At 41.0% G+C, this 18,674-nt stretch overlaps 1 protein-coding gene across 4 annotated transcripts in view; it reads right to left on the bottom strand.

Annotated features, from left to right (window-relative positions):
- The window catches only part of PIK3CA (phosphatidylinositol-4,5-bisphosphate 3-kinase catalytic subunit alpha), a 74,082-nt gene that overhangs the window by 20,420 nt on the left and 34,988 nt on the right, over positions 1–18,674 (bottom strand). For all 4 annotated transcript variants that reach the window (XM_075003651.1, XM_075003649.1, XM_075003652.1 and 1 more), the window contains 7 exons: positions 17,211–17,420; positions 15,131–15,381; positions 13,967–14,212; positions 12,998–13,083; positions 8,122–8,227; positions 7,131–7,283; positions 6,878–7,012 (listed from right to left, as the gene is read on the bottom strand). In XM_075003651.1, the coding sequence (XP_074859752.1) occupies positions 6,878–7,012; positions 7,131–7,283; positions 8,122–8,227; positions 12,998–13,083; positions 13,967–14,212; positions 15,131–15,381; positions 17,211–17,420 (1,187 nt within the window). The remainder of the gene's footprint in view (positions 1–6,877; positions 7,013–7,130; positions 7,284–8,121; positions 8,228–12,997; positions 13,084–13,966; positions 14,213–15,130; positions 15,382–17,210; positions 17,421–18,674) is intronic.

The following is an 18,674-nucleotide window of genomic DNA, read 5'->3' as shown; positions in this document are numbered from 1 at the left end:
GACTCCTTTGCCTTTTCTTTCTTTCACCTACAACTTAGTAACTTTTATTCTGTTATTGGTGTAAAACTTTGTTTTATGACATGCCAGAGTAATGGAGCTTCTGATATTTTGTTCTGTGGAACTGTTTGTACTGTAAAAAAAAAAATTCCTAATGGATTTCAGTGATGTAGGGCTTTGATATGCTCTTTAGCATGTCATAATTCACAAATAGAGCATGATGAAAAAGTTTATTATAAGCTTGTTTCCACTAAAAATCGGACAAACAGTTTCATTGAGTCATTCTGTGATTTTGCATTACATTTGCTGAATTGTTTCAGGTGAAGTAAACAAAAAACAACCAAAAAAATCCCACCCATAAAACTTCAAAATGTTCTATTGTTATTTGAAAAATAAAAGATATGGATTTTTGTATTCAAATTGAACAAACAAACATACCCAAATGAACATTTAAAATTAAAATAGCAAACAGAGGAAGGGATGAAAATTCATTTTGGTTTTGAATTTTATTTGTCTAAAAACATTAAAAACTTTTTGGATCAACTAAACACAAGACTTCTCACTTTTATTTTTTTTGTAAGGTCAGCAACTGGAAAAAACAAAACAAAAAACAAAAACAAAAACACAGTTACTCATCCAGCTCTAATCCTAACTGCAATCCCTTCTGCAATTTTATTATGCTGGAAGCTGAAATGCTCTAGAAACATAATTTAATCAGCTGCACATATATTTAAAATATTAATTCACATTTTGAAATCTTCAGTAAGCACAGTGTTTATACAATATAGCAAAAGGACATGTGAAAAGAAAGCTCCTTTGCTATGCAAAAAAGAGCTCAAAAATGAAATTGCCACTTTGTTGGCAGAAATCCTGTGTCAGCTATATTACTGAATATCATTGTGGAACTACAATATCGAGAACATTGTGATAGGAAGATTTTTCTTTAACTGTGGTCGTTCTCATTTGAGAAACAAGGCAATCGACAATAGCCCAGAGACAGATCTTTTGTATTCTAAAGAATATTAGGTCTTAAAATGTACACATAAAAATTTAACATTGAAGGAGCTGACAAGATTATAGCCTACTACAGCAGCTACCGACCGCTATCTTAAAAAGATACAATATATACTTACACCTGGCAGTACTATACTTTGCCTTCAGTTTTAGTTAGATTTTTAACGGCATTATTATATACTGTAGTTATTCACACATGGACAACCATCATGGGGGTTATATGGGAACATTTAAAATGGCTTAAATTGAGGAGAATGAACATACCACACTTCCTTGCAGCCCTTATCTACTGAAAATTCCTCCTTGTTCCCACCCACCTCTCTCCTGATAAGTGCACAGCCTAGTGGCTGGATTACCGTAGTGAATGCAACTTCTTCAGGAAGTGAACTGGAGCCATATACAGAAAGAGGTAAAACCTTTAGAACTGACACTAGTCATGAACCTGTTTCTTAAAAGAACATGCTATAGATATAATACAATAATATTAATGTCTAATGTCTCAAGTGTCAAAAGGTGGGATATATACTTAGTGTTATAGCAAAAGATGCTATGAAAGAAACTAAGACAACTGAGGATTATGGGTGATGTTAGTGGATAAAATTCATGCCAGGAGTGAGGAAGCTATATATACACACACCATCCTATAAAAAAGGTCACATCTTTATGTACTATTTATAAAAATGATTAAAAAACATGTATTTATCTAGCTTCTGATAGAGACAACACATGTAGAACAAAGCCAAATTATTAAAAAAAAAACCACACAGAAGGAAACAAAATTACCACATTAGTATTGCTGTCTAGAGTTAAAGCATCAGAAGAAACATCACACTTCTCAAACCATTCACAGGAATATTCACAGAATCACAGACACATTCTCATGTTCTTCAACTAACATCATATATGCCATCATGTGCCAGCAATGCCCAGATGCTTTGTATATTTGACAGACTTCAAACTCTTAGACAAAGTTAATGGGCACAAAACAGACATAAAAACACTCCTGATCCACAAACTTGTTAGTCGGCATTTTAATGGAGTGGGCCATTCTGTTAATGACCGAAGAGTTTGTGTGTTACTGAAGAAGAATTTTCACAACACTCTTCAAACAGAGGCTGCGGAACTCTCTTTCATATTCAAATTTGACACATTAACATGTGCTTTGAACAGAGATTGGAATTTTCTGGGTCTCTATAGGGGCTCGTTTGCATACTTGGCTTAATCTAATTCTTGACTCCCCACCCCCCTTCTGCCCCGCTACTCTCTGATTTGCTCACCTTGATAATTTTTTTTCTGATTTGTCCTCCTTGATTACTGTTTTTGGTTTTCTGTGCCTTAAATATTGAGTCTGTTCTGGTATGGCTATGGTCTAAAGAAGTGGGTCTGTCCCACGAAAGCTCACCTAATGAATTTTGTTAGTCTTTAAAGTGCTACTTGACTGCTCTTTTGTTCTCAAATCATTATTCGTTGGTCAACAGCTGAAGCTATAAGATTACCATAACTTGAAGTGGTTACAGAAAAATGATTTTTCAGTTTGTTTAGCTCACTCTTTTCCCCATGCAAGTCAATCAGTTTTCCCTCTTTTGTATAGGTACTTATTAAAAATAACCAGGTTGAGCAGGGTGGGGGAGAAGAAATTTGTTTGCTTACTACACAAATTTGTTAGTGGGTTTCAAGGACAGGGATAGCACCAGTAACTCATTTTTCCAAACTGACTAGGTGTCAAGTTGACTGTTCCACCTGTACATTCAATACAGTAAAAAAAGCTTCAGAATGTGACTAGGAATCAGGATGCTCAGTTCAAATCTGAAGTAACTTTTACTTCACTATAAATTTGGAAAAAATCACTACAGTTTCCTGACCTTCACTCAATACCACTGTAAAATAAAGTTTAAAACTATTTGTACATCTTGGATCATAAGGCAAAATGTACCTGTATATTAAGTCAGAAAACACATGGTGTAGGTCAACCCCAGTGGGGGAAAATGCATTTGTCCTGTTGAGGTCAATATCAAAAGTTGCAGTTCTATGAACAGTTGAATAATAAAGCAGATAATATATAAATTTAGTATTTAAGAGCTTCTTAAATATTTGAGGTAACAATTGATCTACAAGTGCTGCATTCTAACAATATCTGTATCTGACCTTAAATATTTCTACTAATTTATTGGTTAGAATGGCAGTATAGTGCATTTCAAAATTAAACAAAAATACACATCTATTGTTTTGTATGTTAAGAGAAGATGTGTTATAGAACAACACTATAACATGCAGGTGGCTCCCATGGCAATTGGGACTACTTTGTTTACAAGTTTTGACAAACTCAAAGCCAGCATCAAATCTTGAATGTGTAGTATGTATTGTCTTGTCCAAAGTTTTATTTTCAAGTTACTTGGCACTATTACTAATATACAGCCATAAATACTTTACTGAACACAAAGCTCCTGGCCCAAAGAACTTACAAGTTAAAAACAGGTAAGAATACAAAGGAACGAAAGAGATAACGTGGAGGTACAAATAATGATGAGATAAATTTAGGAAGATTTTATAGAAAACTGTTTTGAAGAGCAATTATAAAAAGCAGCAACAGGGTTATCAGAATGTTTTAGTAACGAAGTGTTTTAAAAAGCATAAAAGGAGAAGAAATGAGAGTGAGTAGCAGTGAGCATTATTGGACTGAAATGTAACCAAGCCATGTTAGAATACAGACTAACAAAACAAAGAAGTAGTCAGGTAGCACTTTAAAGACTAACAAAATTTATTAGTTTATGACCTGTCGTGGGGCAGACCCACTTTTTCAGATCTGGAGACAGTGCTGTACCAGAAATAGCATGACTGTTTTATAGCACAGAGGTGCCCCGCAACCACCCAAAATTTTTTTTTAAAATAAAAACTGAAATCAGATACATAGGACAGAAAGGGGTCGGAGGCTCGCAACGAAGGGGAGCAAATTATTAAGTGTCCTGCCTGAGATCACTACAAATATCCAAGATAGGGAAGCTGTCTTTGTAATGTGTGAGGTAATTGCTATCTCTATTAAGACCAAGCCTCAATGTATTGAATTTGAGCATAAACTGCAGTTCACAGAATGAGCCCCTAATCCTGTAATTAATATGGTTAGGTCCAGTGATGGTGTCTCCAGAATAAATATGTGGACAAAGTTGGCAACAGGGTTGTGGCAAGGAAAAGTTCCAGGATTAGTATTACTGTGGTATGGCCTATGGTTGCTAGTGAGAATTTTCCTGAGGTTAGGTGGTTGTCTGTAGGAGAGAACAGGCGTGTCACCTAGGGCCTCTTGGAGTGTAGAATCACGTTCCAGTATAGGTTGCAGACTGTTGATGATGTGCTGCAGGGATTTGAGTTGGGGGCTGTAGGTAATGACGACAAGTCATGTTCTGTTATTGGCCTTCTTAGGCCTATCTTGAAGTAGGTTGTTTCTGACTAGTTGTCTGGCCCTGTCAGTCAATCTGCTTTTTTTGGTAGGTAATTAAGTTTCACAAATGCTTGGTAGAGATCTTGAAGTTTTTGTTCTTTGTCAATAGGATCGGAGCAGATGGGATTATATCCAAGCCCACGTCTGCCCCCAACCCCAGGACGAAGGCCTCTCCCTCCCCCTCCACTCCGCTGTCCAGGGCACAAACACATGGCCACAACTTGGGGGATGCTGTGCTCCCCGACATCCAGAGGCTGAGCAGGCACCGGAAGCATGCCTTGAGGTGGCTGAAAATGCTCTCCACCTGCATCCGTGCCCAGTTGAGGTGGGCACTGAAGAGTTCCTGGTTTGATCCAGCTGGCCAATGGATGAGCCATGGAATGAGCCATGGCATGAGGGGATAGGCAGCATCCCATAGAATTCATGGTGATATGTACATGGTGGGGTACAAACGTGTCCGCCTTCATCCTCTGGCACAGGCTGGAGTTGCAGAACACCCGGGCGTTGTGCACCCAGCCCGACCACCTAACATAAATGTCAGTGAGCGGTCCATGATGGTCAATCAGAGCCTGCAGCACCATGGAGAAGTACCCTTTTCTGTTGATATTCTTGGCTGCACTGTGGTCTGGGGCATGAATCAGGATGCAGGTCCCATTGATGGCCCTGATGCAGTTCAGGAACCCCTGGGCAGCGAATCTGGCACGACTGCAACCACATCTCCCAAATGGACAATCCTCCACAGCAGGATGGTGTTGATGGCCCTCATGACCTGCAGAGAGGGGACCGAACAGACATGAAGGACTGAGGGGTGAGTCCCTGGGCCACGGGGGGTGGGGGTGTCACCTGCCCCCTCCCGTCTCCTCCCTCCCAGGTTCTCCAGGAGACCCCCCCCGTGGGGCTGCCCCAACGGCAGCAGGGCTGTATACAAGGGTGGGATGGCATGGTCCCCAAGGGACGAGGCTTCCCTGCATCCAACCCCACTGTACCCCACCCCTCACACGCTGAGAGTCCCCCTTTGGCAGGACACTCCCTCTCCCTGGCCTCTGTGCAGGGACTGCAACCCAAGAATACCTCACCTCATTGAGGAGGGCCCTGATGGTGGACTTCCCCACATCAAACTGGTTTCCCACGGAGTGGTAGCAATCAGGGGGTGGTGAGCTTCTAGTGGGTGACTGTGACCTGCTTCTTCACAGGGATGGTGGGATGCACATGGGTGTCCTGTCTCCAGAGGGCATGGGCAGGCCAGGCACAGAGCTCCAAGAAGGTGTACTTCCACAAGGTAAGTTCTGGAGCCACTGCTGGTCATCCAACTGCCCCATGACCAGCTGGTTCCACCAGTCAGAACTGCTGCGGTGCCTCCAGATCTGCCTGTGCAGCCAAAGGGGCAGGTGTGGGTGTAATCATCCAGCAGACTCGAAAGTGGTGTCAGGCTCACCCTCCACGAGGAAGAGAAGGGTGGCCATGAGGAAGTGCAGCAGCTGCTGAAATACCTTTGTGTGGGGCCAGCGCAAGCCCGAGAGCTGCTCTGACACCATAGCACACTGGAAAGAGCTGCATGTCCCAGAAAGTGTCAAAGCCCTGCTCTAGCAGCTGTGCTGGAGGTAGGCATGCCTCAGCATGGGCAGGGAATGGAAGCCAGGGTATGTGAGTGTGTGCCCCTTTAAGGGTATGTGTCACCAGGGCTCCCAGAAGGGATTGCCAGCCACGCAACTCTGTCTAATGGTGCTCCGGGTGGCTGTTTTATTGAAAGAACAGCCAGGGCAGTCCAACTGCCCTCTGTCAGAGTGGATTGACAGAGTAATCTTCTTTGCTGTCTGGCTGTAATCTGTTGACAGAGGTTTTGTTGGAAGATATCTTCCAACAAAAAATGTGTCAACAGATTGGTCTCATCTAGACATAGCCTCAGGGCCCTCGAACAACAGAACATATGGGGATCAACTTAAATCGAGACTCCGTATCTCTGACTACTAATAAAAGTTAAGTGGCAGTATTGCCAAAGAAGTTATAAGTATATTGCAGACTATAAAAAAGATTTTTCAAAGACATAGCCTACATACAAAAGAAACAACTGTGGGATGGAGCAGAGGAGGGGAAAAACTAAAAGAAATAGTGCCACTGATAGAGATCCTAACCCTATTAAATTATTTGCAATATTAACCTAACATTCAGACTTCTAGACAAGTTGTTTATATAATCTGGAAATAATGTCCAGGGAGACAATTTACCATTAAAATATTTTAGTTGATTAGTGAAGCATTCTTATGTTTTACTGCAAGATACAGAACCTGTTGGTAATTTGTCTGTTTATATAAAAGGAATTTGGCTCCATATAATTTGATGCAAAATACATATTCCCCCACAAAAGCAGCACTTCAAAATGTGCAAATATTTTAATGATTTAGTAACTAATTCTAAAAAGTAAATTCCCCTTACCAGCCCTGCATGGCTGTAGTTAAACCCTAGTTCTCGAGATATAGTCCAATTGGCATGTTCTTCAATCACCGTCATGTCTGGAAACTTTACAGGGCTGCTAAACCAATCAAATTCCAGCTCTAAACATGGAGTTTCCTGAGGAAAAAAGAATTTTCATGATTGTTCTGAAACAAAATTATCAGAAAATCACTATAATCTCAACAAGTAGTATTGTGTTACTAAGGCTGAAATTAGCATATAAGCATCAATTTACCTTATTTGGATTTGACCCAGTAACGCCAATAGGATTTAGCAGATCTTCCAACCCATGAGGCACAGCCCACAGATTCAAAGCCATTTTCCCAGATACCAGAGTATGAGTATAATCAAACATGTTTATATTTCCCCAAGCCAATGGGCAGTGCTCCTTGAAAACAACAAATGATCATTAATAAATGAGACTGAAGACTTATCAAGTTAGGGAACAATATCAGATTTCAAAGAATAAAGGGAAAAGGAAATGATTTTTGAAAAACAAATATGGAATTGCAAAGTAAATCAAAACGTTATTTGTATTGTAGCATATTGACAATATGGGAGGCTAGAAATATTAGTTTATCAAAATGAAAGCCAACATAGTTAACATCCACTTATTTTTCCTATACTTTCAATATGCTTGTTGTAGCTTGATTTCTACGTTTTCTAACCAAGAAAAACAACAACACATGCCAATGACAGGTATGTGCACACTGAATCAAATATTTCAAATCCCACCCCAGATATCCAAACAAGACCTTCAGGTGTCAGCTGGATTCAGGAAAATAGCATAGTAAAATCTTGCTATTATGAATACATAATGTACTGCCATAATCAATGCACGCAATTTGTTTATCTTTTGCCAACAGATCTGTCAGGAGAGGCTTTTCTGACTTTTGGCCTGTCCACATGGGGCCAAATGTCAGAAAAAATCCCTCCTGGAACAAGATGTACAGGGATGTCGACAGAACGCTCCCAACTGGAAGGTCTCTTCCAACAGATCTGCAGTCTGGACGAATGCTCTGTCAACAAAACTTCTGTTGACAGAAGCCTGCAGTCTAAACATAGCCTTAGGTGATATCTTAATCAAAATAAAAATTCAAGAAAATAGAAGGTTTTGGCAAGATCAACATCTACTGAAATGGTGACCAACTGTTCCTCCCAAACTTGACTGCCTGGAGCTGCATCTTACAATACACTGTAATTATTAAAACCACTAAATATGTTACCTCCTTAGCACCCTTTCTGCCTTTAACAGAGCAGATGGAAAGGCAAAGCCGAGCAGCACGTGGGAGATCAGGAATGTACATGTCGTATGACAGCCATTCATTCCATCTGTGGGATTTTAAAAGTAAAATAAAATGAGGGTAAAATAGATCAAAATCAGTAAACTGAGTAAAGACGCATTACATGATACATGTTGGTTTGTCCTCTAATAGCATTAAACTTATATTTCTACTCTAGAAAAGCAAAATCACCACAATGGCATTTTCTGACTGAGCAGATCAGGTACGTGCATGTACTCAGTCACATCTACTGCTTTTAGTCACCAATGTGTGTCATTACTGCTTTTCATTTTGGCTACCCCTGCAGAACCAATTTTATTCCTTCTTGAGCCACACCAACAGAATTGCTTACCAAACTGAATCAACACTTCTTGTGCAAACTCCTTGACTGTAACTGCCAGTGTAGGCCTTGTCTAAAGACCTTGGCTTGCATGGTTGTAACTGAAGTTTTAATTTGGACTGCAAAAATCTTTAACTATTCATGAAGCTGCATATGAGATAAAGAACTTGGTTCAACTCTCAGTTCAGTTTGAGTTGCAAGAGCTTGTTAGTTGGAAAAATGTGTTTCTACCTGTAAATTCAGTATTGGGATCATTAGCAAACAAAAGGTCATTTTAGTTAACTTTACAATATAGAGCCACATACTTTGAAGCATTTTGTGGGCTTAAGTCAAGCAAAAAATTTAAGTACGTCACTACATGATATAATGAATGTGTAAATAGCTGCTCCATGATGGGAGATGCCTCCCTTAAAAGAAAAGGTGTACAGTGAAATACTAGTGGAAAGACAAAGGCCATTTCTATACAGGCCACTTCCAGGAAGTGTCATGCTAATACACGGAGCAAAAGATGCTAATGAGGCATGGATGCAAATTCCCCATGCTTCATTAGCATAATGCCACGTGATTTGGAGTCCAGAAGACTGTTCTTCCAGATTCCAAAACACTGTGTAGAAGCGCAGCCCCAGGGGAGCTTCCACAAGGACATGCTTCGTCCAGAGGCCCCTTCTTCCCAAAAATTTTCATGAAGAATGGGCCCCCAGAAGAAGGACTTCTTTCCGGAAGCCCCCTCGGGGGCCACGCCTCTACATGGCATTTTGGAGTCTGGAAGAACGGTCTTCCAGACTCCACATCACATGACATTATGCTAATGAGGCGTGGGGAATTTGCATCTGTGCCTCATTAGCATCTTTAGCTCTGTGTATTAGCATTCCTGTGTAGAAACGGCCAAGTAGAAGGAAAAAAAAAACCCTTTGAGATATAAATCCTAAGAGGAAGAAACTGAATGAAAAGCTGTTGTACACAACTGGCTAGTCTTACATTTAGAACCAACCATGTCTCATTCCCCTTCTCCCTGATGTATACTTCCTTTTTCTGGGTGTGGTCAAATACCGTGGTTTTTACTTAAAAGTTCAGTTTTGCTACAAAATTTATTAAATGCCACCCATCTACAGCAGGGCACATACTCTGCTCTTGGCTACAAACACTCATTCTCATGTTACTTCAGTGAAGTTAATGGAATTACTTTACATATATATTTGGATGTCAAAAGAGCAGAATATGACTCTACAGAACTACCAAGTATTGTTATAGACTTCTCCAAAGCATGTTGAATATAGCAACTGAAATGTTTGGCTATCACCCTATAAAAGCAAATATGCATAATTATATCTTCAGTGCTGGGAAAGAGAAAGGCAGCAGCTGGGAAACCTCCAAGAGTAAGATAAACTGTTTTAGCCATGTTGCACTGGAGCTGACAGAAAGACACAAGAGATTTCAGAGAGATATTCTAAGATAACAGTTTGGATAGAATGAGTAGACAGGCAGATCTTTAAGTTGGTCCAACACAGAATTGAATTTCAAAACAAAAAGCAGTCAAGTAGCACTTTAAAGACTAGCAAAACAATTTATTAGGTGATGAGCTTTTGTGGGACAGACCCACTTCTTCAGACCATATTCAGACCAGAACAGACTCAATATTTGAGACACAGAGAACCAAAAACAGTAAGCAAGGAGGACAGATCAGAAAAAGATAATCAAGGTGAGCAAATCAGAGAGTGGAGGGGTGGGGGCGGGGGAGATCAAGAATTGGATTGAGTCAAGTATGCAGACGAGACCCATAGTGACTCAAAGTTCCCATCACAATTTAAACCATGTGTTAATGTTCCGAATTTGAATATAAATGTCATTTCGTCCACTTCTCTTTCTAAAAAGGAGCGATAATGTCTCTTCAGTGGGTCTGTCCCACGAAAGCTCACCTAATAAACTATTTTGCTAGTCTTTAAAGTGCTACTTGACTGCTTTTTGTTTTGATAGTGTATAGACGAGCATGGCTTACTCTGTTAGAATTGAATTTGTGTTTATTGAGATTACCCAGAGAAAGGGATGAAGGGGGAGAAGAGAAGAGGTCCATGGACAGAGAACTGCAGAACTACGCCCCCGCAAAACCAGGAGATGGCATGTTGAGGATCCTTCAAAAGACGTGCAGAAGGAGCAATTAAGAGAATTAGGAAGAGAAGTAGGAGAGGGAGAGAGCAGTTATGGAAGCCAAGGGAGGATAAGATATCAAGAAGAGAACTGCCAACTGTCAGGTCGATGGGGATGGAGTACTAGTACTGAAGTCTAGCTAAGAGGAGGCTATTGGCAAGAGCAGTTCCAATTGAATGGAAGAGGCAGAAGATGGACTGGAGAGGCTCCAAGATGGAATTAAAAGGGAGGTACTCTAGACAGAAATTTTAAACAATATGTTCAATAACCATAGAAATAAAAGATAAAAGGGAGATGACTCAGTGGTTGGAGAGGCAAGTGGAATCAAGAAGGGATTTAAATCATGTTTGTATTTTGAGAGGAAAGAGCCAAAAGTGGAGCAACGGGTTAAGGGGAAGAATAAGGGTGATGATAAGAGTGGACATAATGGAGATCAAGAAACATAAGGAGTCACTCTGGTACCTGCAAATCCCTGCAACCCCTTCTGCATCTCAAACCCCTGCCCCAGGTCACAACTGCCTCCTTCACCCAAACTCCATCTTGGACTCCACACCTTTTTTTGCACCCCAATCCCTTAGCCCAAGCTCCCTTCTGCTGCCAACCTCCAACCCCAAGACAGGGACAGCCTATTATTTCCTTGCTCCTATCATGGACAGCAGTCTGACTCATGGCTGTGCCCCTGACAGGAGTGGTTTCCTTTCAGGGGAGGCAGCCACATGTCAGGCTGCTGCCCTGGACAGGAGCAGCTTCCCAGCATGGGGGGAGCTGGGAACCAGGTGGCCACCCAGCTCCCCTCTTCTTGTAGAGCCAGGAAACTGACCACGGCAACAGCCTAGATCAGTTTCCTGGCTCCAAGGAGTAGAGGGCAGCCAGGAACTAGCCTGCCCCTGGTTCCCAGCTCCCCCCATGCTGGGAACTGGGAAACTGCTCCTGACTGGGGTAGTAACCTGACTTGTGGCTGCCTCCCCTGAGAGGAAACCACTCCTGTCAGGGGTGCAGCCATGAGTCAGGCTGCTGTCCATGATAGGAGCAGGGAAACGATAAGCTGTCCCTGTCAGGAAACTGACCTAGGCTGTTGTCCTGAACAGTTTCCTGGGTCCTGAAAGGAGTGGGGAAGAGGGGAACCAGGCTGCCCTGGTTCCTGGCTCCCTGCCACTCTGGAGAGGAAACTGACCAGCCCAGTTTTCTGGCTCCTGCAAGCCCAGGGGAGCCAGGAACCAGGCATCACTGTGAAAACGGCAATCCCTGCATAATTCAAGGGTTTACTGTACTGTCACTATACCGTACTTAAGGAAAACATAACTAAAATTTACTTATGGTTAAAATGCTGGTTATTTGAGAGTTCTGGACAATAGAATGCTGGATATGAAAGAGTTTACTGTAACTTTTTGTTACATTGGCCTCTGTATTTTTATTTATGCATTTCTCATTTACACAATTCTTTTCCCTAAATCAATCTATTCATATATTTTAAAAGCAGAATCTGAACCTGCAATTGGAGCTTTGCTAACAAGTCACAAGCCAGAACAGAATTGATCTCAATTTCTAGTAGCTATGCTCATTCTGCCTTAAAAAGCAAAAAATTAGCAAATTTGGGTCACACACAAAACTGAATACACTGTGGCTACATCTACACTACACTGAGCTGTCAAGAGAAGTTACTTTCAGAAGATATCTTCCAAGAGGATCACTTTGTCAATCTGCTCTGTCGACAGGGAGAGTACTTTCTGCCTGGCCGCTCTCTCAACAAAATGGCCAACCAGAAGCACAGCAGACAGAGATGCCTGGTGGCCCAGAAGCCTCATCTTTCAATAAAGGGCCTCCCTGGAGTGTGCACATGGCTTTTTTTGTTTAGAGATTCTGTTGATAAAGGTGTTCTGCCTCATGGCATTCATGCCTCTGTCAACAGAATGCATTTTTTAGTGTCGATGCTCAGTAGGTTTTTTGACAAAACCTTCTAGTGTAAATGTAGCCATAAAGAATAGATTTGTTGAATAAAAGGTTGCTGCTTTTACATAACAATTTATAAACCAAAATGAAAACCTTCCATGTCTAAATTAATCCAATTAAACAGGTTTGTAAATGGAAATGAGTCATCTATTTTAAAAGGATTAGTTATAATTCTTAGACAGATATACATGTTAAATAATGTTCAGTACCTCCTTTCTAGAAAAAAGAGGCTTCTTTCTCTCTCACTGGAGCCTACTATCTGAATGACAGTTCCCAGCCAGGGTCCCTGCTTAATGGTTCAAATTATTATGGACAGGATCTATTTCTGCTTCAGAAAGTTCTGAAAATCAGATTTCCTTGATATGTTACAGCAGCACTGTTTACCTTGGATTAGAACAAGGTACCCTTTGAGTATTCACATTGTCACATAATGGTTCTCCTCCATGGTAGATTCCAGTTCGAACATAGATCTGAAAAACAACATGTTTAAACATTACCACCCATTATAGCCAATTTAAATACCAGACCCTACTCTAAAAAAGGTTTTACTGTACCAACACTGTTAGATGCTGATTAGAAACACGTGTCACATCTTAATTTCTACTAATTTGAGAAAAAACTATATGGCTTAAATGAGTTCATATACTTGATACTACAAAACTGCTACATATTCAACTCAGAACCTCAATGCTTTTGGTTTTACTGACTATATAGTTAAAGCAATGCGTAAAAGGAAAGAACTGTAGAAGTTTTATGATGCTTGTTAAATGAATAAAACCAAAATTCTCAGATTTGGGCGTCTAAAGTAAGTGACCAAATTTTTGAATATGTTGTATAAACCCAAATTTGAAAGCTGGGTCCGAACATACACACTGATGTCTAAGTTTGTCAAAAGAAAAAAAGGTAACATTTGAAACAGCATGTATACACATCACTTTCAACTTCTGGAAGATGCTTTCTTTTTTTTTGTTTTGTTTTTTTAAAAATGAGTTTGTGTATTTTTCAAATACATGGCAGCTTAACCAAACAAGCAAAAAAATCATGATGGTTTATCGTACAAAATTTAGCCAAGAAATTTGGTTTGAAAATATCAACTTTTTGTTAGTTGCCTGTGTACCTCTGTATGCTCCTAGATCCTGTCCAACGTTCGCTTGTGAGTGGGAGTCCTTCCATTGACTTAAGTGTGAATTAGGCCCCTAATTAATGACAGTAGTGGGTATCAACATACACTGTTGCTTGACTGATACCCTAATTTTGATAGATCAGCCTACTGAACAGAGTGTGGCTCAGTGTTTACTGGCTAGAATCAGAATGAAATCTGACATTCATTCATTCATTCAGAACTTCACTTACCTTGTCAATGTCTCGAATATTTACATTTACATAGGTGGCACACAAAATTCTTATCCTGAGAGCACTATTTATGGCCCAGAGAGATTTGGCTGAAGCTTCGCCATTCATGTAAGGTGTAGCTGTAGAGATCCTCCTGGAATAAGATGGCATTGTAAAGGTATCCAGCGGCAGCTGGGTGTAAAGGCTTTCCTTAGCCATCAGCATCAGATTGGGCATTCGGCCAAGTATTATACAACTTCTTATGTACTGCAATATGTGGAAGAAAAGAAAAAAAAAAAAGACTGTTGTGTTGTATTTTCTTTATAACAATGCTTGTAAGTATTAAAAGGAAAGTATATATAAAATCTAAAAAGCTAAGAAAATGCTCAGCATGAGCCTTTACTCCCATTAGAATAAATTCCCACTGGCTTCAATGGATGCATGGTTAGGCCATGCTTCCAATTAGTGATAAAAGGCTGGAGGTGTCTTGTTACAATTGTGGGTCAGTCTTTAAAGAGAAACAGCACGATTCAGTCAGTCTCTGTCACCAGGTCTATTGAGTAACAATGATGTCTGCTCAGAGGGAGCTGCTCACCAGCTCTTCCATCCAGTTGGTCCCTATCAAAGTAATGGCTATTACTTAAGACAAAAAACTACAAGGCTAGGAGAAAAGCAATAAAACTAGTGACAAAGACATTGAAAACAACTTAGCTATTATTTCTGCAGTGGAGGGATACTCCTTATTGTTATTTCATTAACCACAAACCAAAAAGGAGCTCGAATATCTCTACGTAAATAAAAATGTCATTTATATTAGTAATGTCTACTTCATAATTTAGCACTGGATTGCACTAGCACCTCTAACCTCAAAGTTCAGTGGAGTTTCAAAGAATGCGCAGCACTGACCTTTACGCCTATTAAAATAAATTTGCACTGACTTCAATAGGAGTATGGTTCGGCCAAAAGCTGCATGCATCTGTTGAATTTTTATTTACGCAGTCATTACATGTACACAATAAGGTCAGTTGCAAAAATAATTAAATTAGTTGGCTAATAATTTTAATTTCGTGCCTCCTGAAACTTAAGTCACAGAATCTTAATACATCATTTATTCCCCTACTGCCCTCCCAGTTTTAATTCCCCTAGAGTATTTTTAAACAAATCCATTAATTACAAGTAACTCACCTTATACTGGCTCAGAGGATATTTTTCTAGCAAGTATTCATCACAGCCACATACTTTTAAAATATACTTGCCCTGGTACTCTAAAACGCAGAGTTTTAGTTGTTCAGATGACAGCAACATACTTCGTGTTTTTTTCCTGATTGCTTCAGCAATAACTTGCTCAGGAACACAGTCATGGTTGATTTTTAAGGTATATTTCTGCTTGTCATTGTTCGGGGAGACTATTACCCATATCACCACTATTATTTGCCCTGGAATAATGTGAAATAACATCAGAGTCTATTACTGCCCATATGTACTCTTCTAAAGAAACTGGTGAGACTAGGAAGTGCTTAGTGAAAAGACATGCAGACATAATTCACAGCTCAGTCTTCCAAAGTACAGAGAACCCTTCTGCAAAAGCACTGAGTAGTTTAATTATGCTGACTTCTCAAAAAGCAAATCTGGTCTGACGATCAAGTCTGTGTAGGTTCAAACAGTAATTTAATTACAAAACTATTTCTAAACAACCAGTATGTATTCAGCCAATATTTTTCTATGGACAATATGACTAGTCAAAAGACTAAAAGATAGTTGGTGTTTCTGGGATCATTTAATTCTACATATTCTCAATATCAGAGACACTTCAAACTCAGAAATGCTGGCAGCTGGCCCTGTCACATAACCACTGAAACAGTTGCATGAATCTGTGCAATAAACTGGGTGACAAGCAATAAAAGTTTTCCTAGAATATAGAAAATTGAACTACATGCTTGACCAAATGTGACATTTCTTCTGAGTTCATCACTAAGCAGGTTATCCAGACTGAAGTTTAAGTATGTAACCAAGTTGTAAGATGCTATTACAGTGTATTACAAGTGGTCCCCGACTTACGACCACATCGACTTACGAACATTTGTACTTACAACCAACCTCCAGCTCACATTCCCCACCCCGCATGCCCCAGCTCTCCTCGCCCAGCAGGGGGCTCCAGCCACATGCCTGGGGCTCCCCTCCAACCCCCACGGACCCAGCTCCAACCCCCGTGCCCCAGTCCCCGTCCCCTGCACACTCATCAGGCCTCAAACCCCCATGTGGCCCCAGATTGCTCAGCCCATGCGGGGCTCCAACTTGTCCCCACTCAAGCACCCACCGTGGTGCAACCCTGTTCAACCCCTCCCCCCGCCTGGCTCAACTCCCCTGTGGCCCCAGCTCACCATCCCCCATGCATGGGGCTCCAACTTCAACCTGTGCCTGGGGCTCCAGCCTCCCTCCACCCAACCAACCCACCCCAGTACACCCCTGTTCAACACCCCCCACCCCTGCCAGGCCCAAACTCTCCCTTCCACAGCCCCAAATCATCCCTGCCCTGCAACTGGGGCTCCAGCAGTCAGTTGCCACTGGCATGCACAGGTGCTCTATCTCCCCATCAGCTCAACCCACCCCCACCCCAGTTCACCCCATTCAATCCCTTCTCCACACTGCTCAACCCCCCGCCACCCAGCTGAACCTTCCCACCAGAGCACACAGGGCTGTCAGCCGCCAGCTAACCCCGCCATCCCAGTTCACCTGGTTCCAACACCCCCCCTTCCCATCCCTGATGGCTCCAGCTCACGCTCTGACACATGGGGCTCCAGCTTCAACCTGCACCCAGGGCTCCAGCTCCAACCCCCCTACTCACCAGCCCTGGTTCTACCCCCTGGCCAGGCTCAACCCCTGCCCAAACCCCCCTGATGCTCAGGTCCAACCCCCTGCAAGCCCCTACTCAACTGTATGCTCCCACCACCCCTGCTGCCCTAACCCTCCCCAGGCTTAACCCCACCTCCCCCTTCAAGGGCCCCGATGCAAGCCCTCCCCGACTTATGTGAAATGCAAAGTACGTGAGGGTTGCGCCTTGCGTACCTCGACGGATTACAGTATAACGGTATTTCCGACTTATCACCAAATCGAGTTATGACCAGGTGTTTGGAATGTAACCTGTTTGTAGGTCAGGGACTATCTGTAAATACACTATATAAACAATGATTCAGCTGTCTGCCATCACAAACTGAACTAACTGAAATAAGTACCCTTAGGTTGTTATAACAAATGTTTATTTTACCTTTATCTAGTTTACTGTATATGTGTTTGGGCAGCTCAGGTGAAGATTCAACATTTGGAGGACAGACATATAATGCTCTACTATGGGGTGCATTCACATCTCGAAGATCCACCGCTTCTTTACAAACATTAAGAATATTTCTTCTGAAGTCCTGCACTTCTGGATCCTTAACCATATCAAATTCACAGACAGGCATGCCGATAGCAAAACCTAAGATATTGGAAAAAATACTTAGTTAAGCTGTCAGTGACTGATACATTACAGTATATTTTTCATAGATACACTATTTTTCTATTACTGACAGAATAAATATCCTGTATTTAAGCAGCTTATAAAAGCAATTCAAAATATTTGTCCACAGTTTTTTTACCCATTCCTGCAGCTATGCTGTACAATGAAATCAACCTTATATTGTAAGTGTACCTGGGTTATCTGGTAGCAATGAACCTTGGAGCATAAGAAAGGGTTACACTCACTGAAATAACCTGGGGAGTGTCTGGGTCACTGCTGGATACTTTCCCCTGCCTTCAACACAACCAACATCCTCTGAGAGGAACAGGACTAATGAGACTTCCTCTGAAGTCACTCAGCGAAGCTGCCTAAATTAGACACAGGAGTTGCTGTTTCATGACTGTCCCCAGACTTTGACTAGCTTTCACACAGAGTGAAACGAGCTCTCATCAGTTTCCTTCTATTCCAGGTCTATTCTACATGACAACTTTTCAGTATTCTATAAGAGCTACAAGATTTAAGCTCTCTGATACATTAGGCCAGTGTTTCCCAATTTTATTTGGCCATGGAACCCTTTTAAATTCAAAACAATTTTGCAGAACCCCTAACACACTCTTATTCGTGGTCTTTTTTTTTTTCAGCTCCATATACAAGTAAGGATAATAATTAAAACAAAAAAAAGCTAAACAAGGTCACAAGATTAACACATTCAAAAACAAAAAAATCACGTTTAATGTGTACAAAAAGCTTAATAACTAATATGCATTATATTGGCAATTTTCAATGTGAAGAGTGTTTTTTCTTCTTTTCTTGGCAAATTCTTTTTATATTTGGTTTAAATACTGGAAAGTTGGATTTACGTATCTGGCGCAGCATTCAATCGATATCTATATTTTGTTCATGTTGCTATGTAATTTGAGAACCCAGTTTTGCATAAGCATGTGCTATCGAAAGGTAACAACTGAAGAACTGCATGTCCTGATAAAGACGAATATTCCTGACAAACTGCCCTAAAATGATCCATAATCCCTGTATTCACTCTCAGGGAGCTACAGTGGCATTTAATAGGTAATCATAGCACTGTCTGACTTCGCACATACCGCTAAGTAATGACATTATCATCCCCACTCTCTGGCTAAGCTGGCATTACACAGGGCCATTTATTGTGGCAAACACAAATGAAAATGGTTTTTAATAAAATTCATAAATGTTTAATTTTTAAAAAAAAATCAT

This window comes from Carettochelys insculpta, chromosome 10 (genome assembly GCF_033958435.1).
Source record: "Carettochelys insculpta isolate YL-2023 chromosome 10, ASM3395843v1, whole genome shotgun sequence".
Taxonomy (NCBI): Eukaryota; Metazoa; Chordata; order Testudines; family Carettochelyidae; genus Carettochelys; species Carettochelys insculpta.
This window is presented reverse-complemented; position numbering and strand designations above follow the sequence as displayed.